The sequence below is a fragment of the Cicer arietinum genome, chromosome 6, assembly GCF_000331145.2.
Source record: "Cicer arietinum cultivar CDC Frontier isolate Library 1 chromosome 6, Cicar.CDCFrontier_v2.0, whole genome shotgun sequence".
In the NCBI taxonomy this organism is placed as follows: Eukaryota; Viridiplantae; Streptophyta; class Magnoliopsida; order Fabales; family Fabaceae; genus Cicer; species Cicer arietinum.
This window is the reverse complement of record NC_021165.2, coordinates 16,331,762-16,349,750: the sequence shown is the minus strand read 5'-3', so window position 1 is coordinate 16,349,750 and position 17,989 is coordinate 16,331,762. Positions and strand designations below refer to the sequence as shown.

At 31.1% G+C, this 17,989-nt stretch overlaps 1 protein-coding gene and 1 long non-coding RNA gene across 3 annotated transcripts; one reads left to right on the top strand and one right to left on the bottom strand.

The window, feature by feature from the left end:
- The first annotated feature begins 13,993 nt into the window (after positions 1 to 13,993).
- Positions 13,994 to 14,620, top strand: LOC140920871 (uncharacterized). The gene is made up of 2 exons (XR_012163449.1): positions 13,994 to 14,160; positions 14,252 to 14,620. It is a non-coding gene; the product is annotated as an uncharacterized lncRNA (long non-coding RNA).
- A 1,131-nt stretch (positions 14,621 to 15,751) lies between these two features.
- LOC101502577 (phospholipase A1-IIgamma-like) lies at positions 15,752 to 17,577 on the bottom strand. 2 transcript variants are annotated; one of them, XM_004505076.4, is made up of 3 exons: positions 16,882 to 17,577; positions 16,727 to 16,770; positions 15,752 to 16,629 (listed from the first exon to the last, which is right to left on the bottom strand). In XM_004505076.4, the coding sequence occupies exons 1-3, from the start codon at positions 17,309 to 17,311 to the stop codon at positions 16,009 to 16,011; spliced, it is 1,095 nt and encodes a 364-aa protein (XP_004505133.1). In that variant the 5' UTR covers positions 17,312 to 17,577; the 3' UTR covers positions 15,752 to 16,008. The 2 variants fall into 2 exon arrangements, with proteins under 2 accessions (XP_004505133.1, XP_004505132.1); XM_004505075.4 differs by having other exon boundaries at positions 16,727 to 17,570.
- Between the last annotated feature and the right edge of the window lie 412 nt (positions 17,578 to 17,989).

Below are 17,989 nucleotides of genomic sequence, written 5' to 3'. Positions count from 1 at the left end.
CCTTCCTACCCCTTTCACACACGTCACCTTATTCATACATTCATGTTTTGATATTTTATTTTATAAGCAAGCATAGCAAAAGATATGTATGCTCTCTAACTTGTCCTTATCTCATATAGTACTTTCAAAAAAGAGATAATTAGCTTTCTTTTGGTCAACAAAGATAATTAATTAGCTTTAAGTGGCAAATCTTCCACATTCAAATTTTTGCTACCCTTTGATAATATTTTATTAAAATTATTAGGTTTTTGTTTAAAATTAATTTAATTTTTTAATATTTTAGAATACACAATTATTTATTAATTTAATATAATTGATTTTTTATAATATTTCTTTTTTAATTATTAATAAAGTCAATTAATAGGGTATTTGTTGAGACTATTATTTTGTATGACTTTATTGATTTTAATTTTGAAAATAGTAGAATATATTTCATTTTTTATTAAAAAAAAAATTATTTTTTAAGCATAAGACAAATTGTCTTGAGATAGCCTAATTTTGGTCGGTCCTGGGACCATGAATATATATCAAATAGTAGAGTCTGAAAATAAAAAGAGAAAAGAGGGGGTGGGGTGGGGGTGTATGTACCACAAATCTTTGTGAGACTTTAAGTTCGAGTTAATCGGGTTGTTGGTGAAGGAAATTTTCTACAAGGTGGTGCCTGACATGGATGTATGTGTATGTACCACATTGCATACTTTGATGTACCCCCACGGGAAAGAACCTGAATGATCTATTGTTGCAGTATGATGCCACAATTTGGTTGATCTTCACTTTAAATCCAAAAGCCTCGGATAAACTATACCATTTCAAAACCACTTTAATTAGATGTACACATGTAAAAAAAATATATACTACTCTAGAATAAATATAATTAAAAAGAGCAATTGAAAAATTAATCTTAATTTTTAACTATATCTATTAATTTTTCAAATATCATTTTTATTTATATTTTATTGCGAAAAAAGTACAATTTTTGTGTTATTTGAAAGTACACTTTATACATTCAAATTTGAAAATATATACCGTGTTCTTTCAAAACTTAAGAGGATTCACCACTCACTGTAATTGAAGGCAAAACCCTAAGATTGATTAAGTTCCCTGAGTGTGTTTGATCTCGATGAGCTTGTCGGCGACGTGTCATGAATAAAATTCAATGGGTGTTTGAGTGAATAAGAATGAATGCAATCCCTTTACATGAATTAGACCTTCTATATTTAAAGAAGATTGATATGTGGAGGTAGTTATCATATAGTAGCTTAAGTGTCTTCTCTATATTTATTTATCCATATTTTTAATGTGTTAGTTTCTATGACTTTGAGAGAGTTACTCAAATATTTTACGACGATTTATATCTATAATTAGAAAAGTTGCTCCTCAAATAACCCATAAGATCATTAACGTTGATTGGAGAATGTGTTCTCTATTTAATATCAAACTAAACTAAATAGGAACTCCCATTGTAGAATTATTTTGGAGGTGTGCTACGATAAATACACCTCTGTCTTATTTTGTCTCATTTAATAAATTTAATCGGGATAAATGAATATTATTAAAAGATAATTATATAGAGGCTTTTATAAGACTTATTTAAATGTGTTTTTTTACTAATTTTTTTATAGTAATTTTATTTGAAATGTTGAATCGGAAGGATTAAGTACTTACTAAGTATTATGAATAAAAAATTTATAAATGAGTGATGCATTCTTATAGAACATATACCAAAATAACAAAACTCCATTGTAAATGCTAAAAAAACACAAAAAAATAGGTCAGAAATAGACCAGGGCCAAAAGTATAATTTTCTAAGAATCAAATGGGCTTTAGGCCCCAGAACCTTTACGGGGTTCCTCAATGTGCTTCACTTAACCGGAAACCAACTATGAACATAGTTTAGTCAATAAAAGCTCATGTATTTAGTACATTATTATAGACTAAAATAAACTACTTTGCATTGTTATTTTGACTGGAACTATTTAAGATAATGAATAAACTAAATGAGACATACATTCTTTACTTTTTTAACACACTTTATTTTTTGTTAAAGTAAGAAATTAAGGAACTCCAATTCACTCATGAGACTCCTTTGCGCACACAATAGAAAAGGACATAGAAAATCCTCCAATTTTCGTTCTCCATAATACCTCTAATCCTAAAATATTTCCCGAGTATGAAGTCTTATCTAGACTACAAAACTTTTCCAAATTGGATCATCATGCAAATGTGGTGACATATGTGCCATATAGCAAATTGAAATATTTAAAATTTACTGCAACATAAGATGTAATTTTACTAAAAACTCTTTTGATAAAATATGTAAAAATGGTGCTTATTGTCAAACCCGGCCAATAACAGAAAAAATATCTTCTCTAATGTTACATAATCAGTAGGTCTTTGTTTTTGTCAAATGTAACAATTACAACATGTTTGATAAATTAAACAAACCAAGAACAATGAGCGAGAGGCTCAACAAAACCGTCAGGAGAATGAAAGCACTGTCAAAATGGTGAGGGTGGAAGGATAAAACTTACCACATTGTTTATTTTTATGAAAAGTTGAGTTAGTGAGTTGTGGATCCTTTTATTCAAGTTAACATAGACTTAGACATAGTTAGTTAACAAAGATGGGAGGTCAATCTTTTTTTTAAAACTAGAGGAGTTACTTAGAAACCAATTTGCCATGTATAGAGAATTTCTCCAATACATGTTTAATTTGATATGTACGTATATATACATTTAGTCTATAAATTTAATAGTTAAATGAGTTATCTTTTTGAAAAAATTGTTTATTATCATTTATATAATTAAAATAATTAAAAATTATTTACTAAAAATATCAACGAAATAAAATTTAATTTAATTTGTTTTTGAATTTTTATTATTCATAAAGTGATTATTAAATATGTTTGTGATAAAATGTAAAAAATTAATATAATACTTATACACAAACGAAATGATGTTTTTTTCTTATAAAATATTATTTTTAAAATACTAAAGTCAACAAATAATTATTTAATTTATAAAAATAATCGTTAATTTATTAATTAATTTATAGAATAAATATATCAAAACACTTTAATTTATGAATGTACTAAAGAAATTCTTTAATATTAATTAATTTATGAATGTACCAAATAAATTCTTTAATATTAATTGTTGGGTTAATGATGGAGAAGTAGCACTAAAAACCATGTGAGAAAGCACAAAATTCAAGTTAAATTAATTAAATTTCATAAAAAAATAAAATAAATTAAATTAAATTGATTTAAATTTTTTAGGTTCCAGTCCATTTCAATCAAAGTAGACATTTATTTATTCGTATCAATTTTATTTTATTCAAAATAGATCACTTAATTAGTGTTTAGTTTAGAGATTTTCTTTTATGTTTAAAACTCTAGTTTTAGTAGCTTGATTTTTTGCCCGTCCTACCTCATATATGGAATCACATAAGATAATATGCCTAATTAATATTTGTTAATATTATTAATATTTTATTGAAACTAGCTACTCTCTATTTTTCCACCCTAACAACCAAATTGTACTCAATATTAATTAGAAGTACAATTAATCAAACACAGTAACAAGGCTACAAACCTATACAAATAGAAACACAACATCCAAACTGTGATCGAGTATGTAACTTTTGTTAAAACTCTACGGTAAACAAATATTTATCTCTTATTTTAAAAAAAATATTTATCTATACTATATTGGCAAATTGTAAATATGGCTATCTGATGTGTAAATAGATTAAAATTTATGATTCTCCACATGTCTATACTAAGACTATGTAATATGAAAGAATTTAAGCGACAAAGTTGGTCCCTATATCATGACAATATAAAAAGATAATTTAGTCCCAAATTAGATTTTACAGAAACCTATTTCTTAACCTATTTTTTTACCTTTTCTTTCCTTTTCATTAATTAAGAAAACAATCTCACATCGTTCATACTTGATGGGGGGTTATATTAGATCATACAATTTTCCATCATTTTATAAATGATGTGAGTTAAAGTATGTTTTTCAAGTACTCTTTTAATTAGAAACATCAATTTACATATGTAAGTGGAGATTTTTGCGAAGATTATCCTATTTAAAATTTGTGGGCATAGATTGTTTTACTATGGGATGGGGACGGGTATATAACCCCTGGCGAAAACAGTTTATCGAAGTAGTATGTGTCTATATGTGTGTTTATATAAATATTTTATATATTATATTTATTTACCTTTTCATATAATAAATGTATAATTTTCTTTTATATATAATTTTTGTTGATCTCGCAAGACTCAAAATAATGTTTTAATATTATATTTATTCAATGATTGAATTATCTATTTTTTATTCTCAATTTGATTGAAAATAATCAAAATTTAATCATTTTTTATGTTGATTGAGTCACTGCGGAGACCATGGAAATTAGTAGACTCGGGATAGCGGTGGAATGCATTTTAAGGTGGAAGAGATGGAGAGTGGACAAGAACTCCTCGCCCCGAAATACTCAATTGATGTCCCTACTTTCACTTCAAACTTTTTATATTTTCTTGTTTTTGATATATTTCCACATACATTTATAAGTATTTTTTATTGAAAATATCTCTTTTTAATTTACGATTGAAAAATGTAATTAATATTTTTTCTATTATAAAAATAATTATGAAAAAATAACCCATTTTTCATCATTATACTATTTTTAAAAAAATTATTGTTAATTTTACTTGAGGATCTTTTAATAAGGACTAAGGGTGTAATCATGTTTTTAGAAATTTTGTTCCCTTTTATACCAAAAAATGTTGCTTCCCCTAATCACCAGTTAAATTAAAGACACATAAATTGCTATGTGAAAGGTGTTCTCTAAGTCTCAAATTATAACTCTATAAAAAATCATCTTAAACTATAAGTAATTTTATAATATCAATGAAATATTAATTTTTTGTTCATATCAAAGTATTTACTATTTATTTATCATTCTCTTATTCCAATTCTATTAATTTTCATTTTTCATATAATTAATAAATGATAATTTTGTAAAGATAATAATTTCTATTTTTTTTCTAATTTTTTCATACAAAATTAACTATATATATTTTTTAATTTTTGTGTGAAATTATCATAATGATATATTATTTGGTATAGAGAGAATATGAGTGAAGGCACTACGCCAGAAATGACATTTAACAGCGCCCATTTTACAGCGCTTTCTAAACACAAGCGCTGTTGTAATTATATTTTAAAAATAACGGAACCTATTACAGCGCTTTTTATGTAAAGCGCTGTAAAACAAGCGCTGTAGTAGGTCATATAACGTTTGCGCATCACGTTATAAGGATTTCACAGCGCTTGTCAAAAAAGCGCTGTAAACGGAAGCGCTTTCGTAAATGTGTTACAGCGCTTTTTTCGCAAGCGCTGTAAAACACATGCGCTTTCATTGAATTTAACTACCTATTACAGCGCTTTTTTCACAAGCGCTGTAAAACACATCCGCTTTCATTGAATTTAACTACTTATTACAGCGCTTTTGTCACAAGCGCTGTAAAACACATGCGCTTTCATTGAATTTAACTACCTATTACAGCGCTTTTTTCACAAGCGCTGTAAAACACATGCGCTTTCATTGAATTTAACTACCTATTATAGCGCTTTTTTCACAAGCGCTGTAAAACACATGCGCTTTCATTGAATTTAACTACCTATTATAGCGCTTTTTTCACAAGCGCTGTAAAACACATGCGCTTTCATTGAATTTAACTACCTATTACAGCGCTTTTTTCACAAGCGCTGTAAAACACATCCGCTTTCATTGAATTTAACTACTTATTACAGCGCTTTTTTCACAAGCGCTGTAAAATACATCTTTCAAATAATTATATACGTTGGAAACCCTCATATCCTCTACATCTTTCAAATAATTATATACGTTGCGAACCCTAATATCCTCTACGTACTGTGCGGCCATCTACGTTGTCTAAGGTATTTTTTACACATGATCTGTTATGTTTTGAAATTGTCAAAAATTGTCAAAAACTCATACCACATGATCTGTTCTGTTTTGAAATTGTCAAAAATTGTCAAAAACTCATACCACATGATCTGTTCTGTTTTGAAATTGTTAGTTGATATTGGTTTCTTTTTGAAACTTGTTGATATGTTTTGAAAGCTTATTATTTTTGTTACTGCATTTATATAGGTGGTATAATATGGATAGGAAATGGATTTCAGCCAATCGATTGTCAAAAGAGTATGAAATTGGAGTGAAGGAGTTTGTTGAGTTTGCAGTGAAGAATGCAAAAGATCCAAATAGAGTAGTTTGTCCTTGTTTAAAATGTTGTTTTGGAAAACGTGTTAGAGAAGATGAATTAGAAGGACATCTAGTATGTAATGGAATTGATCAAAGCTACACATGTTGGATAAGACATGGTGAGAAAAAAAAAGGAAACATTAATTTTGAGAATAGTTCTACATATGCTTCAACTGATTTCGATACAGATACATATGAGCCGGACCGAGTTGATGAGATTGCAAAAGCAGTTGAAGAAGATCTTCGAGATTGTCCTAAAATGTTTGAAAGTTTGTTGAGTGATGCAGAGAAAGAATTATATAATGGTTGTACTAAATTCACAAGACTGTCAGCGATATTAAAGTTGTACAACTTAAAAGCGAGTAATGGATGGTCTGATAAAAGCTTTACGGAATTATTAACACTCATAAAAGATATGTTGCCAGATGATAATGAACTTCCCAGTCGAACCTACGAGGCTAAACGGATTTTGTGTTCTATTGGAATGAGTTACGAAAGGATTCATGCGTGTCCTAACGATTGCATTTTATTTCGAAACGAATATGAACTACTTAAGGCGTGTCCGAAATGCAATGTCTCTCGATATAAGAAGAAAGAATCTACTCCAGCAAAAGTCGTGTGGTATTTTCCTATAATACCAAGATTTAGGCGCATGTATCGCAGTGAAGAAGATTCAAAACACTTGACATGGCATGCAGATGAAAGAATTAGAGATGGAATGTTTCGACACCCTGCAGATTCCCCACAATGGGCAAAAATTGATCACGAGTATCCTGAATTCGGGATAGAGTCAAGAAATCTAAGACTTGCACTTTCTACTGATGGAATGAATCCACATGGTCTTCAAAGCATCTCACATAGCACGTGGCCTGTGATTTTGGTAATATATAACCTACCTCCATGGTTATGTATGAAGCGTAAGTTTATGATGTTGTCTCTGTTAATTTCTGGACCCAAACAACCGGGGAATGATATCGACGTATACTTGACTCCTCTAATCGAAAATTTAAAAAGTATGTGGGAGACAGGTGTGGAAGTTTATGATGGGTATAAGAAAGAATGTTTCAATTTAAGGGTTATGTTGTTCGGCATAATTAATGATTTTCCAGCATATGGTAATTTATCAGGATATAGCATTAAAGGTCAGTGTGCATGTCCTATATGTGAAGAGAGTACAAATTGGATGCGGTTGAAACATTGTAAGAAGAATGTGTTTCTTGGACATCGTAGATTTTTACCTTATAGTCATCAGTATCGTGGGTGGAGAAATGCATTCAATGGAAAATCAGAGGAAGGTAAAGCTCCTTTAGCACCGACTGGATATCAAATACTTGAAAAAGTACAAGGTTTGACCAATAAATTTGGCAAACCTTTTGCGGGAGAGCTGGTGAAAACTGGGTGGAAGAAAAAGTCAATTTTCTTTGAATTGCCATATTGGAAGTCATTGTATGTAAGACATTTCCTCGATGTGATGCATATTGAAAAAAATGTATTTGAAAGTGTTATTGGTACGTTACTCAATGTTCCAGGAAAGTCTAAAGATGGCGTCAATGCAAGATTGGACTTGGTCGATATGGGAATAAGAAATGAACTGGCTCCAGTAAAGAAAGGAAATCGCACATATCTACCTCCAGCCGCTCATACTCTATCTAGAAAGGAAAAAATTGTTTTATGTAAATTTCTACACGAAGTTAAAGTTCCAGAAGGATACTCTTCGAACATTAAAAATTTGGTTTGTATGAAAGACCTCAAGTTAAAAGGTTTGAAGACCCATGATTGTCATATTATAATGGAGCATTTGCTACCAATAGGTATACGTTCCATTTTACCTGAAAAAGTTCGACTAGCCTTAACTAGATTATGTTTCTTCTTCAGGGAAATTTGTAGTAAAGTGATCGACCCTCAGAAATTACCGACATTGCAGAGGGAAATTGTTGTTACTTTGTGTGAGCTTGAAATGTATTTCCCACCATCGTTTTTTGATATAATGGTTCACCTTACTGTTCATCTGGTTAAGGAGACACAACTTTGTGGGCCAGCTTATATGAGATGGATGTATCCGATAGAACGATATATGAAAATATTAAAAGGGTACGTAAAAAGTAGAAGTCGACCAGAAGGTTGTATTGCTGAACGATACATTGTTGAAGAGGCTGCTGAATTTTGTACTGAATATCTGTCCAATGTTGAATCCATAGGGCTTCCCATGTCTCGTCATTCGGGAAGACTATCAGGAGAAGGGATAACTGGAAGGAGACTACTGACTATATCAAGGACAGAATGGGAGCAGGCACAATTGTATGTTCTGCACAATGATGATGAGGTTCAACCGTATGTTACAATACACATTGATCAGTTATCTCGTTTGAACATGAATAGGAATCAAAATTGGATAACTCGAGAGCACAATCGAAGTTTTGTAACATGGTTAAAAAATCACATAATGTCAAAATTTGATATAGACCCCGGATCAATTTCAAATAGATTGAGGTGGCTAGCAAATGGTCCGAGCTTACATGTCTTTTCTTACACTGGTTATGTTATTAACGGCTACACATTTTATACCAAAGAACAAGATGATCAGACCACTATGCAAAATAGTGGAGTCACTCTCGTAGCTGAAGCGATGCATGTCTCAAGTGCAAAAGACAAAAACCCAATATATGCAAATCTATCATATTTTGGGGTTATCGAGCGCATATGGGAGTTAGACTACACAATGTTTCGTGTTCCCATATTTGGTTGCAAGTGGGTCGATAATAATAATGGCGTTCGGATTGATGAGTCAGGATTCTTGCTTGTCGATTTTAATAGGGTGGGATACAAAGACGAGCCTTTTATTTTAGCGTCGCAAGCTCAACAAGTGTTTTATGTCACTGATCCTTCTAATGATAAATGGTCTGTTGTCCTATCGACCAATAAAATAAGTGATGATAACAATAATGATGAAGATGTTGGTAATGATCTTTTATTTGCAACATCACAACAACCACATGAAATTGATTCAACTGATGATGGTTTATATCTTAGAGATGATCATGATGAGGGAATTTGGATTAATCCATCGTTTCGTATTGTAAATGGACAAACAAATGTGAATGTCACCAGGAAAAGAAGAAGGGCATCTTAATGTATATATATGTTTAATTGTTTTATATAAGCTATGCATGTAATCTGAACTGTGTTATTGTAAATATGCATGTAATCTGAATTGAGTGTTTTATACTAAGTTCTGATTAATTTATTTTCTGATTAATTTATTTTCTGCTTATATTTAGCTTGATTTGAGTGTTTTATACCAAGTTCATGTAACAATGAGTGTTTTATATTTAGCTTGATTTACATGAACTGAACTGAATATAAATTAGTAATTTACATGAACTGAACTGAACTGAATAGAGAGATTCTCTTTTGCTCAGTGCATATATATATATAGATTCTTCAGAATACTCATTTCTAATAATTCATCATCTCCTAAAGTATTGTGATAAAGACAATGATAACAATATTTTTAATCCAATAAACAATGATAAAAATGTTTTTAATGTCATCCCAACCCAAATAAACCAAACACAAAAATAAAATAAAGAGACATTTTACAGCGCTTATCTTAAAAAGCGCTGTAAAAGATCCTTTTAAAAATAAAATAATGAGTGTTTTATACCTTTTACAGCGCTTTTCACACAAAGCGCTGTAAACGACTCTTTTGAAAGTGAGTAAAAAAGACATTTTACAGCGCTTATTTGACAAAGCGCTGTAAAAAAGCTTTAAAAATAATATTCATCAGACACCTAATTTCTTCAAACACCTTGTACGCATCATGGGAATCCAAAAAACATCAGACACAAACCCATTTCTTCAAACACCTTGTACGCATCATGGGAATCCAAAAAACATCAGACACAAACCCATTTCTTCAAACACCTTGTACGCATCATGGGAATCCCCAAAAACACCAGACACAAACCCATTTTTCGCAACATGGCAATGATCCTGAATACCAATTAAGTTTCGATTTAAGAAGGAAAGAGAATGTAAAGAGATAAAAAGGGTGTTGAGGTGGAGATTGAATTGTGAAAGAGTAAGCTTTGATGTTTGTGAAGAAGATGCATAAAAGGAGAAGAGTTTGGTGAAGAGGAAGGGATTTTTGTGGTGACCAGTTACTACTATGTGGGTTTTGCATGCATGTTGAGCTTGTTTAAAAAATAACATAACATAACAAAACACAAAAACAATAAGGCCTTTTACAGCGCTTATTTGGAAAAAGCGCTGTAAAAGAGCCTTTTAAAATTAACATAAAGAGACATTTTAGAGCGCTTATGTGGAAAAGCGCTGTAAAAGGCTTTAAAAAACATTCATATAACATAATAACACACGGAGGTCTTTTACAGCGCTTATTTGGGAAAAGCGCTGTAAAAGAGCCTCTTAAAATTAACATAAAGAGACATTTTAGAGCGCTTATGTGTAAAAGCGCTGTAAAAGGCATTCAAATAACATAATAACACACGGAGGTCTTTTACAGCGCTTATTTGAAAAAAGCGCTGTAAAAGAGCCTTTTAAAAATTTAACTAAAGAAGCCTTTTAGAGCGCTTATGTGTGAAAGCGCTGTAAAAGGCATTCATATAACATAATAACACACGGAGGTCTTTTACAGCGCTTATTTGAAAAAAGCGCTGTAAAAGAGCCTTTTAAAAATTTAACTAAAGAAGCCTTTTAGAGCGCTTATGTGTGAAAGCGCTGTAAAAGGCATTCATATAACATAATAACACACGGAGGTCTTTTACAGCGCTTATTTGAAAAAAGCGCTGTAAAAGGCATTCAAATAACATAATAACACACGGAGGTCTTTTACAGCGCTTATTTGAAAAAAGCGCTGTAAAAGGCATTCAAATAACATAATAACACACGGAGGTCTTTTACAGCGCTTATTTGAAAAAAGCGCTGTAAAAGAGCCTTTTAAAAATTTAACTAAAGAAGCCTTTTAGAGCGCTTTACAAAATAAGCGCTGTAAAAGGCTTATAAAAAGCGCTGTAAAAGTGTTACGTATATATAACAGTTACCTCTTCAGTTTCCTCTTCATTACGTAACCTTCATCTCAACCTTCATTTCTTCTCTTCTTTTGCAAACCCTATCATCCCGTCCTTTACGAACCTTATTTCCACGATCATCTCCTTCATTTCGAACCTTATTTCCATCCAAGATCATCTCTCCCATTTCACACAATATATTTTCATTGAAATACGTAACCCTCATTACGTATTTCTTCAAACCGTATTTCTGTGAACCATATTTCTGTGAACTTTCTGCAAACCCTCTTTTCTTTGCATTTCGTCTTTCTTCGAACCATCATTATTCAGGTATTGATGTTATTAAATTTTTGTAATCATTAGAATGCATGTTGAGCTTTTTTAAGATATACTGATACATGTTGAGTTTGTTTATAATAATGCATGATCCATGTTGAGCTTGTTGATGTTATACTAAAGTGCATGTTGAACTTGTTGTAGTTAAATGGATACAAACAAAGATTTAGAAGTTCAAAATGAAGAAGTTGGCACCTCTAAGACTTACGAAAAAGAAGTCAAACGTGGTGCAACTATCATGCAAAGGGTGATTAAAGCACGGAGCAGTGGCATTAAATTTGAGGTATACTATATATACTCTGTTTGCTGTGTGTTTTTTTATCTTTTTTTAGGGTTTAGGGCATGTACTTACTATATGAGTTTATTAGGTTGGCTGGAACGAGAGTGGTCAGCCAGTTGACCCCAACAGCTCCATGTTTGTAAGCTACATTGGGGCTGTTGTTCGTCAAAATGTCCCAATAACAATAGACAACTGGAGAGATAAGGCGTTGAAGGATGCCAAAGATATCATCTGGAATGACATTCAAGTAAATATTTTGATCTACTCTTTTGTCATTTATAATTTTTTTTCTGTAAAATACATTACTTATAATTGTTTTCATTGCAGACCACTTTTGTTCTTGATGAGGAACGAAAGTCATATGTTTTGAGAGTTGCTGGGAAAATCCATCGTGGATTTAGATCCCATCTCTCAAATTTCTATCTAAAAGATAGAGAAGGAAACACAAATGCTGAACCTCCAAAGATATATCAACATTATATATCAAAGGATGAATGGAGTGCATTTGTTTCCAAACGTTCTGACCCGGCGTTTGTCGTAAGTGATTAATTTATTAGCATTTGTGTTTTATTATTCATATTCGTAGCGTATTTTAAATTTTTACACAATTGCTATTTTTTTTTTATATAGAATATTAGTAAGGCAAATCGCGAACGGGCAAGCAACCCAAAACACCCATACAAGAAATCACGTATGGGATATGCACGCCTTGAACAAAAAATTGTAAGTAATTAAACATCACTTGTAATTTGTATTATAAACTATAGTGTGTAACTAATTTGTATTATTTTGTTTATGATTTTAACGAATAGAGAAAAGACACCCAAGCCGATCAACCCTTGGGTCGTCATATCTTATGGAAGGAAGCGCGTGTTAACAAAGAAGGAGTGGTTGATAATGAAAATGTCAAGAAAGTTGTAGAACTTTGTGTAAGTATATTATCACTTTAATATTTTTTAATATTGTATTTTAAAAATGCTATTGAACTTATCTTTTTAATGTTACATGTATTTTAGGAAACTATTGAACAAAGTTCTGAAACTCAAGAGGGCAACAAGGATACGTGCAGGGACATTCTTGGGAAAGTGTTTAATGTCCCTGAGTATTCCGGTCGAGTGAGGGGGAAAGGATTTGGCGTAACTCCCAAATTTTTTTAAAAAGCGTTGTCTTTTATCTTTGTGCCCAAAATTATTTTTGATCCAAAATCACTTCACAATCAGTGCACACAACAACAAAACATATTCAAATACCATAAGCAGTTCACACAATCAGTAGAACATAAATCAGAACTCTGTAACTTTTTTAACATATATGTAACTCTGTAATTTACAACCTAAGTAACTACATTCAGATACATATATACAACCTAATTTACAACCTAATTACCTACATTCAGATACGTATATATATATAACCTAATTTACAACCTAAACTACATTCAGATCCATATGCATGTTCATATATTGTGTCCTATGATCATTTACATATAATAACTAACAGAATATACATTATATGCACTAGCTACCATATAATATTCAGATCCCTTGCCCAGCAGCAAGCTATTTCCCAGAAAATCAAATAATTTTCATGTCAAGCACGTACTGACACCATTCTTCCTTTAATTCCATCAGATCTTCCTCAGAATATGATGGACTGGAATTGGCAAAGTACTGCAATATAAAAATTGAACATATTATATTAAGTTAGTATCAAATATATAGATAATTTATATATGAAAATCATATAATGCAAATACCGTACCGTTTCTGGGATAATAGTTTTATTCTTCTCAACAATCTCCTTCATGAATCTCAATATGTAGTACCCACAGTCGATGTTATTTGTTTGACGAGGGCACTTTATTGAGATCCATGTAATGTTATTAGACTTCTGCTTCGACACTTTAGCACCTCTTTGAGCTCGATAAACTTTTAAGGCACTATCGAATGAATAAATGTGATTATTAGAGCATGAATATTTATATATATATATATATATAAATATTCATGCTCTAATAATCACATTTATTCATTCGATAGTGCCTTAAAAGTTTATCGAGCTCAAAGAGGTGCTAAAGTGTCGAAGCAGAAGTCTAATAACATTACATGGATCTCAATAAAGTGCCCTCGTCAAACAAATAACATCGACTGTGGGTACTACATATTGAGATTCATGAAGGAGATTGTTGAGAAGAATAAAACTATTATCCCAGAAACGGTACGGTATTTGCATTATATGATTTTCATATATAAATTATCTATATATTTGATACTAACTTAATATAATATGTTCAATTTTTATATTGCAGTACTTTGCCAATTCCAGTCCATCATATTCTGAGGAAGATCTGATGGAATTAAAGGAAGAATGGTGTCAGTACGTGCTTGACATGAAAATTATTTGATTTTCTGGGAAATAGCTTGTGCTGGGCAAGGGATCTGAATATTATATGGTAGCTAGTGCATATAATGTATATTCTGTTAGTTATTATATGTAAATGATCATAGGACACAATATATGCATATAATGGATCTGTTAGTTATTATATAATGGATCTGAATGTAGGTAATTAGGTTGTAAATTAGGTTGTATATATGTATCTGAATGTAGTTACTTAGGTTGTAAATTACAGAGTTACATATATGTTAAAAAAGTTACAGAGTTCTGATTTATGTTCTATTGATTGTGTGAACTGATTGTCTATAATATGTTCTGTTCTACTGATTGTCTGTAATATGTTCTGTTCTACTGATTGTCTGTAATATGTTCTGTTCTACTGATTGTCTGTAATATGTTCTGTTCTACTGATTGTCTGTAATATGTTCTGTTCTACTGATTGTGAAGTGATTTTGGATCAAAAATAATTTTGGGTACAAAGATAAAAGACAGCGCTTTTTAAAAAAAATGCCATAAAAAGCTAAAAAGCGCTTTTCATTTCAAATAATTAATTTACAGCGTTTAAAAAAAAAAAACACACATTTTACAGCGCTTTTTTTAAAAAGCGGTGTAAAATGTTGTTCTAAAGCGCTTTAATGGTGCACCTTTTACAGCGCTTTCGTGAGAAAGATTACAGCGCTTTTTCGAGAAAGCGCTGTAAAATGCAGACCCATAATATGAAATTATGGGTAGGCATTTTACAGCGCTTTTGCGAGAAAGCGCTGTAATATGCACACCCATATATGAAATTATGGGTGGCATATTACAGCGTTTCTTCGAGAAAGCGCTGTAATATGTACACCCATAACTCATATGACGGGGTGCATATTACAGCGCTTTTTCGAGAAAGCGCTGTAATATGTACGCCCATATATGAAATTATGGGTGGGCATATTACAACGCTTTTGTGAGAAAGCGCTGTAATATGCACACCCATAACTCATATGACGGGGTGCATATTACAGCGCTTTTTGTGAAGAAGCGCTGTAAAATGTGCATAACAAGCGCGCGTTGTATTTACATGTTTTATAGCGCTTTTATAAAAGCGCTGTTGTATCATTTACAGCGCTCGTTTCCACAGCGCTTATTTTTTTGAAAAAGCGCTGTAAATGGCTTAAAAAAAGCGCTGTAAAAGCCGTTTTTTCGCGTAGTGAGGGTCTCATGATAACGAGGTAGCTTAGTCCAATTTTATTTTGTTTTGTTTTAATAAGTAGATATATTTTTATATTTAATTACCTATAAAAATATATATTTAACTATCTTAGATATGATTTTATTGGTCCAAAGGTTTTCTTTTTCCAATAAAATTTCCTAACAGAAAACATCCTTTATATTGTGCATAAATATGTCAATGATCACCAATAAGTGTATATACATAAATATTAAATAATATATTTTCTGTTTTCCATAAATTACAAGGGCAAGCACTTTTCATTACTAAATCAATACAAAACAAATACTTATTTCATCACTATTATGTTGCTGCATTAACTCCTTGCATAACACACATATATAATATATAGATGGCCAAAACTATGCCAAACAATTTATTAATTTTTATAAAATTAACCAACAATTAAAAAATATAAATAAGTTGAATAGTTAAGTGGTCTTGAATTCGATTTCCACCTATAGTTTACTAGGACGCACGATCAGAACAACATCCTCATTATCATCCATTAGCTTCCAAGTACCATCAAATTGTTGAACCATACCCTTATTCTCCACTACCCTCCATGCATTAGGGACACGATATTCATCTTTTAAACCATCATTACTTTTGTTCACAAGTGCAATGTCACGATTTACCTCTAAATTGAATCCTCCTTTACTTCCTTGTGTTCCCGCAACTCCATGCAAATAAACCTCCAAATTATGTGAACTAACTCCACTCTTCAAGTACTTTGATTTTTTTGTGTCGATTAATAATTCTTCTCCAACTTCCGAATAGCCTAAAAACAAACTAATTGGAACAATATCTGTTTGGTTTCGAATAAGCAACGCATTCAAATCTTTGTAGTTAGAGAAAATGTTTCCAAAGCTAGAGTTTCCAACACGAGGTGAGGCAAATGCAAATGTTGTGACTGGACATGATTTTTGAGGTTGTTCTTTTGAAATGTTGAATTTATTAGCAACTATATCCACCGAATTTATAACCGCAAGTGCAGCACCTAAACTGTGTCCGGTTATAGTTATGCTAATTTCTTCATTCTTGTATTGCTCCACAAGTCTACTAATTTCACTCAGGACCTAATTTGTATTTTGTCAAAAAATACACATATTAAAAAAAAGACTCAACATGTACTAGTATATAAATTAAATTTGTGATATCTAGTAATTGAATTACCTGATTTCTGGCACTAGAATTAGCAGATTGAAAACCAGGATTATCTGAAGTATAAAGAGAGTAAAAACCATTATGTATTTGAACAGGAGATTGAAGACCAAATATTAATGGAGCAGAGTCCAAATGAAAATGAAAATCTTTAATCCATTCAGAACCTTGAATTGTTCCTCTCCAAGCAACAACTATGTCTCTCCTCCCTAAAGAAACTTTACCTTCATCAGTAGCAACAGCAACATAACCAATCCAATTTGATTCCATACTCCAAGCATCTTTTGAAAGTATTGACCTCAAAAGAAATGATTCACTATCACTTGCTTTGGATGTTGCATATATAAATTTTGTTATAGAATATTTGAAAGGATTCCCTTTTTCCAAATTAACTTTGGAAAATAAATCTTTTTTTGAATATAGACAATTGCCTGCATATTTGGATGCTTTTTCAGAGTTGAAAGCATCATATGTTGATTGAGCAAGTTGTCCATAGTGTAGTAAGTATTTGCGAAGATCAATTTTGAGAGGATCTAATAGACCTTTCCATTTACTTTCTCCACTAAGTTCTCTCCATTTTCTTGCTATGCTACCCATTCATTCACTTTCTCATGCCTATGCTTCATGCAATTACTTACTTTATATACACACATTCATCACCTACCCATTAATTAAATTATCATCCCTAAGTCAAATAAGCCAATAACAAATTCCTGTAAAATGTTATGGTTGCTTCATATTCAAATTCAAATTCAGAAATCACTATTCAAATTGCACAACTTGTCGATGCTAGAATATTAGCTGGTCTCATCTTTGATAACGTATATGAATATGACTTCAAAATTACATTATTCTATACACGGTCTTACTAATTTAATCCGTTCTAACATTATTTCTACTTAGCTGAAAAAGGCCAATAGCATATCTGTTTATCTGTTTTTCTATTGTATTTCATTATATAACATGTGGTTTATTATAATTTAAAACATGTTTAAGACCTAGGCACGTATGTTAATTAACGGAATCTAAAATAATGTACCTATAGTATTTTTCTATATTCTTAGTCCTTAAATTTAAAATCGCTAAAACAAAAAAATTATAATATGTAGATTAATAGTATATAATATTAATATGTCTACAAATGGATAAAATTAAAGTATTTAGAATATTAATATCTATGTTGATAACATCAAAGTCATTGATTGAATTTATAAAATTAAAATTAATCTATTAATATCTGAAACCAAATGAATACCGCAACAAGACAAAAAAATA